Genomic DNA, 17080 nt, shown 5'->3' on the forward strand with positions numbered 1-17080 from the left:
TTATATTTCCACGACAAATTTTTCTCAGCAATTGCGTGACAAACTCATTGAGTAAGAAACGCTATAAAAAGATGTTTCTATAACAAATATATCGACAAATAAGAAGCAGAGGGAGCTATTCCGGACAACATTTGATCCACACCACACTTTTAAAATATTGCATTACAATGCAATGGGCCTGCAAAATCAAAAAAGATTGTTTCAACAATTTGTACACCTAGGTTTTGCTTAGGTGTAAGAGTTATTAACAATCGAATTGAACATGGAAGCTCTCTTCGACAAAAAACAAAACCTCAAAATGAGGAAAAAGCATGTCAGGGTTTCCAGATTGCTCAGACACTTTTCCACAAACATTACAGCAAATGACGAGAACAGAACTGTGTAAATTGCTAAACAAATTAAACTCTTATGATAGCCTGGATGACAACTGCTTTGACACATTTTCTGGTCCTTCACTAAGAGTTTTAGAGTCTCCCCATGTAAATATTTGCCTTGTAAACAGCATTTTGCAAGTTATGATGGATTTATTGTGGCGTGTGTTCCATAATGAGATGTTCATTTGCAACTGAAATACTAAACAATTACCTTCAAATATCCCAAACAAAATCCGACAAAATTTAACATTTAACGCGACAACTCCAAAAAAATGAAGTGTATCTTAACATATCACACGCCGGATAGACGCCTCATGTAGGCACAGAGGAGTAAAAACGTAAGACGTGTACACACCTCCGGACTCAATATTACTGTATTAATCGTGCCATAAAAACAAGAACAATTCTCAAAAACTGATAATCCATGTCGTGGGTCAGAAACAAAAGTAATTAGAGAGAAATTTTTGCCCAAGTGCAATACACTCGATTATAATTTTGTTTACTTTTGACTGCTTCCTTTACTTTGCTTGTTTACTTTGAATCCTTGTTTCTGTAACACAACCCTGATTTTATGGTGTTCTCATAATATATCAAAGAGCATTGGATAATCATAAATGATACTGGCAGCATCTTGCCAGCATATGACAAAACCTGTTATGGGTCTGGGAAACTTAACAAAGGAAATAAACTCCAGTGAGCTCTAGCCCTTTTCGAACACAAGCTTTTTTGATTTGTTTAACTTATTGGATAAAAACTCAAGGATAAAAAAGAATCCACGTCATGCAAAAAATTTTGCACAGTCTGAGAAAATAGTTTTTGGTTCTGATCTGATTTCTTTTTAATTATTTATTTTCAACTCAGAGAAGCAAAAAAAATTCTGGAGTTAGACCTAACGATTTGAACAAGATCTACCGGCGGCTCTATCGGACCAATTGCTCACAGAAAAACCTTATGTTTTCCTCAAAACAAGAAAACTAATTCAAAACTAGCTGAAAAGAGATGTTTTTTTTTACTTTTGCTTCTAAATAGGTTTTTGACACGGCTAATTTAAGTATCTAGAGAAGCAAGGCGAAGCAAAAGGAGTTTATTCATTAAATTTTGCAACCATTTGTTTAAGAAAATGAGTAGTACATAGTGAAAACAATAGATTTACTGGAAAAAATCATATGGTCTGAACACAAAATATAAGTGTACGAAAAAACCCAAGAAAGTACGCCAAATTATGAACAAGGAGTTACTGCTCCTCTGAGCGTTTTTTTTTTACTCGACCAGGATAGAATCAAACTTAATTTCCTGCCAAGATCTTGCCTTGACTTGAAAATTCATGTTGTGGGTCACAAACAAAAGTAATTAGAGAGAAGTTTTTGCCCAAATGCAATACAATCGATTATAGTTTACTTTTGACTGCTTCCTTTATTTGCTTGTTTACTTTTGAATCCTTGTTTCTGTAACACAACCCTGATTTTATGGTGTTCTCATAATATATCAAAGAGCATTGGATAATCATAAATGATACTGGCAGCATCTTGCCAGCATATGACAAAATCTGTTATGGGTCTGGGAAACTCAACAAAGGAAATAAACTCCAATGAGCTCTAGCCCTTTTCGAACACAAGTTTTTTTTTCGTTTCTCCCAAAATGAACGATTTTGATTTGTTTAATTTATTGGAAAAGACACAATGAATTAAAAAGGACTCAATATCTAGCGAACATTTTTACAACATCTGAGAAAATAAGTTTGGGTTCAGATGTGATTTTTTTAGTTAGTTATTTTCAACTCAGGAAAACAGTCGAAACCAAATTTTCTTGATTTGCACTAAACGGCCTTAATGAGATGTACAAGTGTCTTTATTGGCCCAATTGCTCACAAAAAAGTTGATATTGACTTCAAAACAAAAGTAATAATAAAAACTAGTTCAAAAGAAATGTTTTTTTTTAGTTTTGTCCTGAAAAGTTTATTGACACGGCTAATTTAAGTGTTTAGAAAATCAGCGCAAAACGAAGGGAGTTCATTGATTAGATGTTGCAAACATTTGATTCGGAAACGTAGTATTACATATGGAGAAACAATAGATTTCCTAAAAAATTTTTATGGTGAAACACAGGAACAAAATGTAAGAAAAACACCAATTAGGCCAAATTATGAAAAAAAAAGTTCACGTTTCACTGATTGGTTTTTTTGCGTACTTGCCCAGGACAGTAGGAAACATAAATTAAACGCTGGATCATGCCAAGATCTTGCCATGATCTGAGAAGTCATTTTGTGTGTAAGAAACTAAAGTAAAGTGTGAGAAATTTCTGTGCAACTGCAATACACTCAATTACAATTTTGTTTGCTTTTGACTTCAATTTGAGTTTAAATTGCACTTAAAAAACTCAGATTACTGGGAAAACCAGACGCGATTTTTCAAGGTGTTGAAAACGTTGTGAATCTTGGGAAATCCAAAAAATTGTGCGGAATTGCAAAAAGTGTTGCAGAAATGGAGGTTCTGGCGTGGACGTGGCTTGGACGATGCGGGTTGTCGCAATGGGTAGGGTATTAAATTTGAAGAGTTTGACTAATGAATTTCAAATAGCTATGTATCTGAAAGTTTGAATTAACTAATATACCGCGTTTACAAATAGGTCGAAAAACAATTTAAGTTGGTGTTTGGAGGCCAAATTCTCCAATTGCACTCAATTGGGTGACTGTAACGCACTATCTGAATGCAAAGTTTGATTTTTTTTCATCTTTTTTTACAAATTTTTGATAACCTTCAATTGGTTAAGCAAACAATCATTAAAAAACAGAAAATCATTACTGACCGTTTGTAGATGTTTCCAACCACGAACTGTAATTTTTGCGACAAAAAGTTAGATCAGTAATACTCTACAGAAAAAAAGTGCATTCCGAGATCTAATTATTATTGGGAACAAAATGTGGCAAAAAGATGCATCCTAGATTGTGCCAAGATCTTGCAAGGGAATCATTTTTCTCCGATGAGGTATACAATTCCATATATTTATCTCGCAACAAGCGCTTTTACAGCGCAATCAAATAATATTATCAAAAGATATCAATAAAGCAAATTTTTTGCAAAGTTCTGGAGAACATTTAGCAGTATTAGCCTCGAGAATACTGCAAATTACAATCTGCTTGAGTTGAAGAAATTCCACAAATTTGTGTAGAGAATTTCTCAATCTTCATACAAAAAGGACCTTTTCCTTTGTTTGAAAAGACATAGAAAAACATTGAAATTATGAAAAAAAATCTCTTTAACATCAATGAAAGAAGTCAATTAGATTCGAATTTCAAGTTTGTTCAATTAAAATCTCTTGGGACATTAAATTTGTTTAAGCTGGTTTTGTCTTCGACATGTTAAACATGTGGCTTTGCGAATTTTTTTTTTCAAATTTAAAATCGTATATGACTCTTTTTTAAATAAACAACAAATGCTGATTACATTTAGAGACAAATACTTGTTAGCAAAGCAACAATTCGCTTATTTCTATATGCTTTCAGTAAATACAGCTCACCATCAATAACAGCTCCCTTTTACGCTGCAAGTAAAAATTTATAATCACAAAACATAAGTTTTTCAAAAATTCTCCGAAGTTCTAAAGACCGATTAGTCCTAGTGGCGTTACAAATTTTTAAATTTTTAACTTTAAATTACGATTTCCGAACACCCTGACATGCGTTTTCTCGGGAATTAGTGTGTGAATGTTGAACAAATTTCTATTTTTGACGCAATTTTTCTCATGGTCAAAAAGTTTCTTGCTATTTGATAGATATCGAACACTATTTCAAAATAACTTCGATAAAAAACACAAAAAATTGGTTTTGAATACTAGGAGAATCCTTTTTTACGCGATTGAGATTACAAAAGATGTAGCTTGAATTCCGCAATTGAGAAACTAAACGGGCAAACCTAATTCAGGTAGGACAAAATCGGCTGAAGTCATATCAGGTCTTCGTGTAAGGTGTAATGAATCAAAATTCGGACGCAAAGTTTCAAATACTCATTTTGTTCTCAACCTGAGACATTATGTTGCTCTGCAACGATCAAAAATGAACTGTTAAAAGCTCCAACTTAATTTAAGGTTTTCTAGCTTCTGCAATTGAGATTTCAGTTTTTTAAATTTCTGTCATTGACACCATGCTATTAATTTAATATTTTCGTTAGATAACTGCAAGTTAATTGAAATGTCTGTTGACAAATAGAAGCAGGGTGATTGTGATCGAATTTTAATTTCATTTCATGTCACAATTTTTAATTGACTCGCTGCTGTCACTTTTGTGTCGTTTAATGAACTGTTTCAGAGCAATTAGAATTTTGCAAATGTCTTTAAAAACCATATGGCATACCTTCAAAACCTTCTATATATACTGAAAAAATTTAGGTAAAATTATATCAGAAAAATTTGAGCGAACTATTCATCCGAAAAGTTTTCAGTTCAGAACTCTACAAAATTGGCAAATATGTTGGAACATATTTTTGTATTGGCATGCGTTGCTGTTGTCGCACAAAGTGGACTTCCACCAGAGCTGTGGCTTCCAAACTCTGAATTCTTGTACGAAACTTCTCAAAAGTGCATCGACATTTACGAGGTAAGTTAATTTATAGTATCATTATCACTTTAAAATTTGAAACTTTTGCTGTTGCTTTTGCTATTTTTTACTTGAATTTTAAGTATATTAACCTGTTATTGATAACACATTCGACATTTGTATTTGTACCCTGATGGAGACCCAATATCAACTTTTCAAGATTTTGATAGCAATTTGCATGCGGGTATTGCAATACTATATGAATAAAATACCAAAATCTTCTAGTAAGTTGGATTTGTTGAAGATGCTGATAACTTTTGAAGTAAAATTGCATTAGTCATTTTTATGACTAAGTCACAGAAAATGGAGCAACAAAGCCAATAGTTTTGCGAAGTTAACTTTTCTCACACTAATTTTTAAGTTGTGAGAAAACGGTGTTTGAACAAAAAAATCGCTGTCTTGATTGTGATTTGTGTTCACTTGTGGCATTTTGAGGTTGATGCTTGCTGTTTCTTCTATTGTTTGACCATCTTTTTCAGTGAGCTTCCAAATTTAGTCTTGTCTGAATTTAGCTATTGTTGTTCGACGAAAACTTTTTGAATTGTCTTTTTTGAATTCTCTAGAACGATTAATTAATGCATTTAGGAAACAAACTATCACTTTGTTAAATATAGAGCAGGCAAAAAGTTTTATGTGATCATTTTTGAATGGTGTGACTTCTATATTTTGATAAGGTTTTGAAGTTTTTTGAAAAGAAGTCGTAAATTAAGTTTTTTTTTAAATTTTATCTTTTTAGGGTAGACACAATTACTCTTCAATCACTAAACTTGACGACTATTCCTACTACGTCATTCCAGAGGAACATGAACCAGGGCAGAAAGAGGGCTTGAGTGAACAGAATATGTTTGCGAGATACATTCTATGCATGTTGAACCAAAAGAGGGCACAAGGAAATCTCAATAGAGTACGATGGCATTATGGATTAGGTTAGAGAATGAGACAATGCTCAGGACTTTATTTTCATTTCGTATATAAATGATGACAAATACAGAAAAACATGCTCGCACGCACGCACGGGCAAGCATAAACACACGCACACGCGTATACTCGAACCATATTATACACTCACGAATGTGCGTGTGTGTGTGTGTGTGTGTGTGTGTGTGTGTGTGTGTGTGTGTGTGTGTGTGTGTGTGTGTGTGTGTGTGTGTGTGTGTGTGTTTGATGGTGTGTAATAAGTTCTCAGATAATATTTGAGGCTTTGTCTGATTCAAAAATTTTTTAGCCTACCAAGCTGGAGATATGTATCCTTGTGATACTAACCGCTACCCTCAATACTCCCGGTATGGCTATAATGTTGTTCGACTTCAGAGTAGGATCATCACCAGTCAACAAGCCTATCTGGATGACGATCTCCTATTCTACGATGGTGTTGGACTGGACGTTATCAATAAATGGTATCTTTTTTCTGACTCTTGCCGCTGCTTAACTCAAACTCATCCAAAGCAACTTTGGTCTAAACTAAAATTGTCATAACTTTTTGTTGGATGAGCCTAGTTATCCTACGCCTTGAGCCAGGTATTAAATTGTTGCAATATCAAATCAACTATCGAAACGGAGCAACAAATACAATCAAAACCCGACAAAAATCGCTAAAACCCGACAAAATGCATATTATTTTCGAAAATTGTTCGTTTTTCTTATATTAACCACTTCTGAGAGCGTCAAACCTCAAGAGCGTGGAATTTAGGTTACTTATTTCTCCATAAATTTCCGGGAACGGTTACTTTTTTGGTTGAGGGTCAATTTTGTGGTCTTCTGCAGACGAAAGCAACTATATAATTTTGCTTAAAATGCCGTCAACAGTTTCTGGGAACATTTAACTGGCAGTGATTCAGTCAAAGAGGGCAACCCTTTTGACTGAATCACTGCCAGTTAAATGTTCCACGAAACTTGTTGGCGCCATTTTTGGGCCTTGTTTTACCACATTAACCTGATCAAATTTTCGCTGTAAAACTACAACGGTTTAATTAACTGATAAACTAGCTTGATTCCATATAATATATGAAATAACGGAACCAAGATACTTGTAAAAGTTGTTCTTTGGGGAATAAAAAACTCAAACAGTATCTTGTTTGATTCTTTAAATGTTGTATGGTATAACACAGAATGAAACTTCTTTGGAGCCCGAAAACACTGAGCAGAATCCCTAAGGAAGATACTATTGGGTCGTCCAATTAAACCAGATTCTCTAATACTTTCCCAACCGTGCTCATTTTTTGAAAATATGTTCCTACGAAGATATGTTGCTACCAATTACAGCACCTTAATTTCAAGGCCCGATAGGCCCTTTTTCTTTATCGCATCAGTTCCCTTTAACGCAGATGTGGAAAGCTCAATAACTCCGGGGATTGGATTGTAGTTTGTGCTCTGTTTTTAATGAATTTCTCAAACTCTTTCTGGAGTCCATAAAGAAGGAATAACTAGTAAACTTTCAGACCAAAATGCTAGAGGGAGTTGTCAAAGCTGGTTATGGCAAGCTATTGAGATGAGGGTACTTTGCGCTCATGATATAAAAGCAAAAAAAAGTGGTTTCCAAAATGTTAAGTCAAATTTTTCAGTTTTTGTTGATCTTGTTTTTGCTTTAGATTGCTGAACAGTCATTTAGGCTCTGTGCAAGTAAGGAAATATTATGAAATAATGTTTGTATATAGAATTTTTGTTAGCCCCAGACTTAGCATTTTTCTTCCAGCTCTGGGAGCTTTTTGCTTTTTCTTAATCTGTTTAGATTTCACACTGCATGGTTTGTTGCAGAAATTTGCTGATTTTGATACTACTAATGTCCAAAAACATCAAAAAGTTTGTTTTGCCCTCTTCTAACCTAAAATTTATGTTTCCTAACCTAAATCTAAATCATTGCGAAAAGTCAGTATTAGCTTATAGAAAAGTTTTATTTCTTGGCTACAGTTATTGGTTTTTAATACATCACACTGAACATTTTAAGAACTAATTTTGATGACTTAGTTTGCTTAGAAAAGAATTCCTTGTCTTAGGTTTATTGACGCGCTCTTTGATTTTTTGAAGACATTTACGGTACTGTGATTTATCCCGCTCAATTGAATTATTTTGTTGTGCATTTCAGGTACGAACCACTCAGGAGTTATGAATACCCTATTAACAAAACGACAGAAGAACCGCTGCCATTTTATTTATGCGCGTCTCGCGACTCAGACTACGCCTACTTCGAACCCGATTTTGTTGCAGTAAGATTTTCTGCTTTTGATGGTTCAAATTTCGAACGCGTTCAGTTACCCCCCCCCCCCCACCACCCCGAAAAACATGTTTACACCTTCATATTAGCATTCGGTAATTGCAGTAGCTACTGCAATTACTTTCAATCAAAACCGTATTTAGTGTTAAAAAAGCAAATTAGATTGTTGACACAGGTTATCGGAACCCAAAATGTTTTCCGGGCTGGAGGGGGTATTTAAAATAATCCATATCTTAAATCCCTTCTCCTCTTAGGCACTAGGGCTAATTGTTCCGACCCACTTTAGTGGGGGAGGAAGTATATACTCAAATGGGTTTTTTTTGTTCAGACAATTTTCGCCGATCGATATAATCATCGTAGAGAGTTGTGAGTGTTATCATTAGAAAACCCGTCCAGTGTAGAATATGGAATTAAAATATTTTTTGATTTTCGATTTTTAAAAAGATTTATCGGGGTTTAAAGTTTTGTGAATAGCAGACGATATTACCTTTTCTCCGTATTTTTTCCAAACGTTCGTTAATTTTTTGTAAAAAACGTTAAAATTGCTATCGGTAGTGGTGTTTACTCTATCTCTAAAGATAGGGTAGGGTTGCTGAATTGATCGATTTCTTTTCTGACTAGAATTAAAGCTAAATTTTTTCAATTTTCAGACTTTTCTTCGTCAAAAATGGGAGCAAATACGCTTTTCAGCCCACTTTCCTCAAATTTGCTGAAAGTCGACACCTTGAAACTGCGCTACTCTTTGTGAGCTCAACAACAGCCAGCTGTCCTCCCACCGGCCTTAAGAGTCTTCTGGATTTACAATATTGCGAGTTTTTGGCAGTTTTAAACTCGATAACTATACAAAATTCATAATTTTTTTTTGATATACTGAAAAAATGTGTTTAAAAATTGATCTAATTCGCAACCATTTGAATAAATGGGTGTAAACATAGCCACGTAGTTATATCATGGCTGATCTTGATTTCACCATGGATCCTTAAGGTTGAAAAAATTTTAGATTTTAATGGGGCGCTGACTTTATTTAAAAAATATTTCCGCTTTTATAGTTTTTTATGTAAATTACGTTCAAGAATATCAAACCAGGAATCAATTATTGAGAGATCTTATCTAAGAAAACAGAGGCCCAATGAGAGAGGCCCTATGTTTTCAGAGTTAAGCTTATGGTTTTTATGACTGACCAATTGTTTTCGTAAAAATTTATGGACTTCTTATGTTTTGCATTCATTTGTTATGCTTTTTGTGGTCCAATTACTTAGTCTTCCACATCAATGATCCAATTGGTTTCTTTAGAAGTGAAAGTGAGCCTAGACTTTATTTTCTGTTGTTATTTATTGTCTCTTTTGACTTTGAATTGATTTGTTTTAAGAAAATATCTGTGAAATTTTGAATTTTTCAAATAACTTATCCTATTTTTCTCAACTTCAAGCGTAGTCTCAGTATAAACAGGAGAAACCCAAATCCTCTGAGTTAAGAATTATTGTTTTTAACGGTTTTATAGTTAATTGAGGGTTTCTTGGTTTTGATACAACGAGTTTTCTTTTTTTATCTTGAGATTAATTGGATATTTTATATGTTCATTTTGTTTTCTTGACAAATTATCACATTATTGCCGGGTTCAATTGAGAGACAGGATAATTGAAAACAATGTACAAGCGTTGAGAAAAGGAATATCTGAAAATGTTAATTTTTTTTTGTTGAATATTGTGTTCTTTTTGGCTGAGACACCGTTCTCTCGCAAAAACTAGGGCGAGATTTTTTTTTATCTTTGCCTATGTTCGCCTTTCCTCTTGTTGTTTATGTTGTTATTGTAGTTATTGTAGTACCACATATACCTGATAGAATTCCCAAGACGTATAACTGTCTCTTTTTTGCGTTTATCATTTTCATCATGTAATCAACCTCACTAATCAGAAATGTCAACTAGTTTGGTAAATTCAATGATTATTTTCTTGGTCGGTTATCTATTTTGACTGATGGCTTCGACTATTTCGTTCCATTAAAAAATTACGGAATTTCTATACTGTTCAAATGTTGGGTCTCTTTTTTGTGATATCTACATTGTCCTTTCATAAGGAAGACCCGTTGATTTACAGTTCTTGCAGACATCAGCCTAAATTTATATGGCCTTGAACACTGTGATGGAGTAAAATTGTTTGTGAAGTTTCGGCTTCTTCCTGTTTTAGTTTTATTTTGTAGTCTTGTGACTTAGTCTGGTTAATAATCAGCGCAATTGGCTTGATTGAATTGTTGCAAACTAATTGATCGTATTTTTGAAATCCTAAGTCTGTTACGGCTTTTGAAAATATTTGTTTTCAAAAACATGTTTGGATTTCTGAGCCTGGCCAGTTTTAAATCGTTTTCCAGTCAATTTGTTGCTTATTCTCTGTAAAAGCAGGTAACAACATTTGTTTCCGGTGAGCCATATTTGAATCTTTATAACGGTTTTAGTTTCAATCGTTTGTTTTTTTGGCTTTGTTACTACACTTTCTAAGAGATTTCGTGAAATGTTTGAGGTTTTTATATATTTGTACCATTAAAGGTTTTTGTTTTCTTTTGAAATTATTAATGGTAGGTCCTAACATTAATGGTAGGTCCCGTTGGCTTTGAAATAATGTGCAATTGGAAAATTTTGATGCTCATATTGACAGGTTTAAGGTTTTAACGGATTCACTGCCATTTTCGCGCAAAGTTTAGTTGAATTTTGTATTTTGACGGTATTTTTCTTTCTTTTTGTAGTGGTAAGACGTATACTGGGGTAATGAGAAGTCTCATTTGCTTTCTATGAATACATAGATGAATATTTTATCGTTTTCAATTAGTATTCAATGGTATTAATCACTTTGAAATCAATTGTTTTTAAAAATGGAGACGTATTTTTGAACTTCGCACCTTTTTGCTCTTTTTTGTCGACCTGTTACCCAGTTGCATTGAGGACAGGTCCATAATCTTTTTGAATGAAGCATAGCTTATTTTGTTTTGTTTAGGTTTTATCTGATGCGGGTTTGATGTTGTTTTTTTTTAATATAGACATCGAGTTTTGGTCTTAATTAATGTTTTTTATTTGATTTTTATTATTGTATTTTCTAGTAGTCCTATTAACAACAGGTTCCATCGGCCCTCTAACGTGGCTTTATAGTATCCCATTTGTGGTTTATGGAACGATATGTCTGTTTTTGCAAGTTTTCGCTTTCATTTGGTAGCCAATTGAGCCAAGAGTGTGGATCAGGGGGGTCGGAACATTATGTGCGTACGCACATTACCGAGTCTCCTTGTTGATATTTAAAATCCAGTAAAATTCAGCGCTAATTCTATCAATTCCTCTGAAACACCTGAGAAATGGCCCAATAGTGATCGCCCTGTAGTCTTGTTGATGTATGTTGTAAAGGAATGTCATCGTTGTGTGATTTTTCTGACTACATATAATTATCGGATCTTTTCCGTTTGTGCCCCCCCCCCAGTACGTTATCCCCCCCCCCCCCCCCCCCCCCCCCGTTACAGAGCACGTGCCATTACATAGTAAATCATTATGTAAAAAATATGGCACGTGCGTCTGGGGGGTGCAAATAATACGGTAAAGATTATAATTGTCTTCAGATGATGTGGCACAGTGTTACTCGAGTGGGTTGTGCACCAGTTCACTGCAGTGGTAACGCAATGTATATGAACTGTCTTTTCGGTGCAATCAAAGACGTTTCTCCCAAACCATTTACAGCTATCTTCCCAAATTACAATGGAGAGGTATTCAGTCTATTTGCTAGGAGCAAAATCAACGAAGCAACTCTTTTCACTCGATTTGGAGGTCTTCCCACATGCAAACTCTAACGCACGTGAAATGGTCACAAAACAGGTATAAGACAGAACTGAATCAAGAAGTACTATTATCTAAGAAAATTATAACTACGAGAACAATAAAAACTCTGAAGCGATGCGGCGAAGGTACTGATTAATTTGGTGAAGGGCTTCGTTGTATAAATATAACAGTGAACTCGAATGTTAAAGCAAACCATACAGTTTTTTAAATTCTTTACACTTAAACGTGTTTAAGTGTTATGAATAGAGGTGAGGCTCAATTAAAAGCTGCTCAAAAAAGTGGTTTGATTTTAATTATGTTACAAAGCGCAATGATGATACATTGTATGAGATCTGGGACATTTTCTCAGGCCATATTGCATAGGCAGAAAACCTAAATGTCATGTATCTTTCTCCGTGTCAGCAGGTGATGAAACAATTTTTTAGTTGACAAAAGTTGATGATCACAACTAAAATTGAAAATTTATTAAGAGGTTTTTCCTGTTAATTCTGTTGTTGGTCTGATTTTATGAAAAATTTTATAGTTGCTTTAGTCTGCAGAAGACCACAAAGATGAGGGCAAAGATGCTTGAAATTTGCTTGAGAAAAATTCATGAAAAAGTAATTGCATTAAAGTCTAAGTGGCCAATTTTAAAGTGGATAAAAGGCTCAGAAAACTGTGCGCGAAAGAATTACAAATTGCTTTTATTTCGCGCAATGTCGGAGCAACGTTCAATTGTTTGTTCAAGCCTGATGCCCTAAATGTGTAATTCTGGAAAGTTCTGATTTCAATGTACAAATACCAAAAGTGCTGGGTTCCATAGAATCTTCAACTGAGCGAAAGAGGAGTTTAAACACCATGCATGAAGATTACAAAACATTTTTGTGATTATAATTGGGTTTTTGTAGATCAAAACAAAGTGAGCAAAAATAAGGAAAATTAGTCTGACTGATGTCTTAGAAGTGATTTTGTGACTGCTGGAGAAATCTGGATTCTTCAGATATTATACAAGCATTTGTATACGCTCTCATAATCAATTTGCGACAATAAGGTCGATTGCATCAGGTAAATTTTTGCGAAGGCCAAGCTATCTAATAGAAACCTCAGATCAAAGAAAAAAATATGATCATTTCTAGTTTTTTAAGGCGGAGAGAATCAGAATTTTCAAAAAGATGGCCACAAAAATTGTGGCTATTTCGGAGACAAAAAGTTTCACAGTCAAGTTTTTTGTAGAAATAAGGAGTTATGAGGTGGAAATGATGGTTGAAATAGCTTATTAAGGAAAAAATGTTGACTAGAAGTTTAATAAAACACAATTAAAGCGTACAGAAGAATGCAAAGTATTTGGGATTATTATAAGCAGAAAAACCATTTGGTTACGGTATAACAGACTGAAAAGTTTCTGCTCTACGTCGTCCCACCAAATACGTACCTCCTAGCATTCAATTTGGATAAAAACGACTCGAGGAAACCTTGAACAATATTAAACTTAAACAGAAAACTACAAAGAGCTCCAATAAAAAAACTTTCATCAGAGGAACAGCTCCTATTTAGAACTCACTCATTAAAAAACTCACTCAAATAGGGAGTCGTTTTGCTTGTACCAAAGTGTCAAGGATTTTTAAATTCTTAAATGATAATGTGTACGACAACAAAGGATCTCCCGATTTTCCCTCAAATTATTGCCTAATTATGGACAGTTTGGGTAGAAGACTGTAAATCGAAAAACATTGGCTTGATTGGGTTAATTGAAAAGTCTAACATCTGGTGGATATAGACTTTGCGAAGACTTGCGTGAGTAATATTTGAATTTCCATGAAGCGGTTTTCCGAACAAAAGATGTGAAGGAATTCTACCGCAGAAATTGTGTCTTCGGTTTCCTCAAGTTTTGGATTATTTACCAAAAGAGTCGTAAAAAACGACCAAGAAGTTCGTGCTTGCGCTCTTCAAGTAACGTTTTGTTTGGTTGACGTGGGGCAGTGCAAAACCCACCAGCGTTTTGAAGAGGATTTTAAGTGATAATTAATCGAAAAAAAAATAATTTTGAGCAGGCAGTTTTGCAGTTCAAAATGAGAAACTAGAGAATCGAAAGGAGTCTGTTTATACAAAGGAGTTAACGGGCAAAAAACTAGTTCGAAAATTAGGTAAGCAAGACGTGAGAAACGTGACTGTTTTTTTCAGGCCATTTACGGTGAAAAATCAGAGAAGTCTTTTTGCTTTGCAGCCAGTGATGTGCTTGAAGAGCAGAATGAGACAAAATTAAGAAAAAGCAGTTCAAACATCAATCATTGAAAATATTTGAAAGTCTATCCAGATTGAAGTTCGTCGTTTATTCGACTATTATTGGTCGCAGACAAAACTTCCTTTTAAACGCAGATTTAGTGGAGCACATATTGACAACATCAGAGTCCGACCATTAACAGTTTACCGAGATGATGACCCTATGCAATGTTTGTAGATGGGAGCTCGGTAAGCGTATGGGAGGTTAATTACACAATTGCACAATTGAGAAGTGAAGCCTGATTAAAAGCCAGACATAATGACCACCCAGTGCAACTTTTCCCGGTAAAAATGGAAATTTCCCGGTAATTTTCCCGATAAATTTCTTTAATTTCCCGGCGGGAAAATACCAGGAATCCTACCGGGAATGACATTTAATGGTAACTTACGGTAAATTCTTGACATCGTGACCTGGATTACTAGGAACTTTGTCAGTAAAACACCAGAAAATTCGGACATCATAGCGATCTGTGATTTTTCCTGTCAATCCTGGTAATTTCCTGACAAGAATTTGGCATTTTTAGCGGGAAATACATGGAATGGTAATTTTCCTGGTTTTCGCGGCCGGATTTACAGGGAATCGTTGCACTGGGCAGAATGATGATGCCATTTCGATTGACAATGATAATTTTGGTTATGACGACAACCTTTTCAACAGCGACGTTAAAAATAGTTTTGACTATAAGAACGACAATGAGTTCCTTCTAAACAAGGACGAGCAGCACAGTAAATATGAATTTTTTGAGTCGATTGCCAAAAAAAGCTTTATTTTTAGGAAATCAGCGCAGTAAAAAAGTCGCATCGTGTGATGGCATCCTGACCGCTCCTGGAGCGCCTTGTTTTGGCGATGGGAAAACTGTTGGAGTATTTGAATGTGTATCGTCCCAAAAAGCAGAAAATATGTATCATACAAATTCGATTCTGACAGATCCACCACGAGATTCATTCAGTAGTTATTCATGGTATACTAATCGACTTAATTCAGCCGAATATCTTTAAAAGGTAAATGTCAGAACGTAGAGGAGAAATTTGTAACAAACATTTGGTGGCTTCTGCAAGCATTCCAACCGGTAACCGGTAAAAAAAGAATTCGACAAATTTTTTGAGAAGAAACTTTAAGATCTGATACAACTAAACGCGGTTTTAGGCAAATTATTATAGTTTCTTTTAGAAAAATAAAAAATTTTTCAACAATGAAATAAAACCAAAAAAGCAGCCCTGATTGAAATAATGTTTAGATCAGAGGTTTTTTTGACAACTAAAGATGAATAAACCGAAACTTTCATACAACACTTAAAAAATGTAGAAAAAGGCAATCCTGATTTGGTTCCAAAAATTGTATCCCTTTTTTGAACAATCATTGTGAAAGAAAACCAAATTTGGAGTCTCGGAAAAGAACAAGAGGTTATTTTATTGATTTTCTAAAAAATAAAAATTATGGAAAAATCTTTTAACTTAAAAATCTGCCAGTCAATGAAATCATTTTTTTATCAGATAATGCTAAGCATAATCATGTCCGACCGCTATAAAGTATGAGGGAAAACAAATTATCAAAATTTACGAAATATCAAAAAAAAATTTATGCAAAAGAAAACAAAAAATTCGCATTTCAACTTGATATCCTTCTTATTTCTAATGACCACAGTTCAAATCCAGCAATAATGAACAAACAAAAAACAATTGTAAGCAAATTTTTTTAAGCAACAATTCGTAAAAACAGGTATTGAAAACTGTTAGATATGAATAAAACGACTAAAAGATTTAAACATGACTAATTACAGATCCTAGAGATATGCCATCAGCGAGACTAAGTGACAGAACAACTAAAACAACTTCTATAAATCACAAAATCTAAAGGGACAATTGTCAATTCGTTAAATTTTCTGTTTTTATATGATAATTAGGTTAATTCAAAAAAACCTGATAAAATGGCCAATGAGGTCTATTATTACTGAGACGAATTGACAGCAGTGACAAAAAAACGGCAAAATTTGAGAGAAAGTAATATTTTTTTACCGCAATTTTGAACTGCCGAGAAAGTAATATATTTTGAACTGACGTCCATAAGGAAGTTGGATCATAGAACGATATAAAGAAAGATAAAAAAAGAAAAATTCCGAAGAATCTTCAATTTAAAAAAAAAAACAAAAAAAGTAGTGTCAAATTCGTTAAAGTTTGATTCCTGTTCAAGCCAGTAATTTCTTTGAATGAAACTCCATATAGAAATCCATCGATAGAAATCCTGATAGAGATCCATCGAGACCGCTCATTAATGACACTAAAAAACAAAACAACAAAAACTACAAAATAAGGCAAAATTCAGAAATCAATAAGATTTTAAAAAAACAGAAATTGTCCAAGTCTTGAAAGCCATTAGTTGACTTTTACCGAGTTTAAAGAACTTTAACTATAGGTTACTAGAACACACGTATAACTTTCACAAGTGTTTGTACCGAAAATGAAGAGAAAACATAACCGAATAAACGTCGGAAGAATTCCTCTTGAACGACTAGAGTAGAGGAAGCTCTAATCAATTGCAGCCTGCTTCAGTCGGGGGGGGGGGGAGCCTAAATGGGACTAAGAAGTTCTATAGTGGGCTTCAAATAACCACATTAGAGGTTAACATGTACCACTATTAAGATTTAAAGTAAAAAATGACACCAGTTTCGGCGCACTTTTCATTTGACTTTTAGTATTAAATTGCCGCCAATTGAGTTCAGCTGCTTGAAATTGTTATTGAGAGAGAATTTTAGATCACGCGAAATGCAAAAAGTCAAGGGCGTAAAAGTCACTCAAAAAGTCAAAATATTCAAGCGAAGCGAAAATTTTGC

General features: G+C 34.2%; 2 protein-coding genes across 3 annotated transcripts in view; one reads left to right on the plus strand and one right to left on the minus strand.

The window, feature by feature from the left end:
• Positions 1–17080, minus strand: part of LOC142344494 (galactokinase-like) — a 451158-nt gene that overhangs the window by 418716 nt on the left and 15362 nt on the right. The gene's annotated exons all lie outside the window — the stretch shown is intronic.
• On the plus strand, positions 4783–12185 carry LOC142343952 (uncharacterized). Its single transcript, XM_075395359.1, has 5 exons — positions 4783–4965; positions 5702–5891; positions 6191–6362; positions 8048–8168; positions 11774–12185. Exons 1-5 carry the CDS (start codon positions 4837–4839, stop codon positions 11999–12001), a joined length of 840 nt encoding a protein of 279 aa, XP_075251474.1. The 5' UTR covers positions 4783–4836; the 3' UTR covers positions 12002–12185.

The sequence above is a fragment of the Convolutriloba macropyga genome, chromosome 8, assembly GCF_964194025.1.
Source record: "Convolutriloba macropyga chromosome 8, txConMacr16.3, whole genome shotgun sequence".
NCBI lineage: Eukaryota > Metazoa > Xenacoelomorpha > Acoela > Convolutidae > Convolutriloba > Convolutriloba macropyga.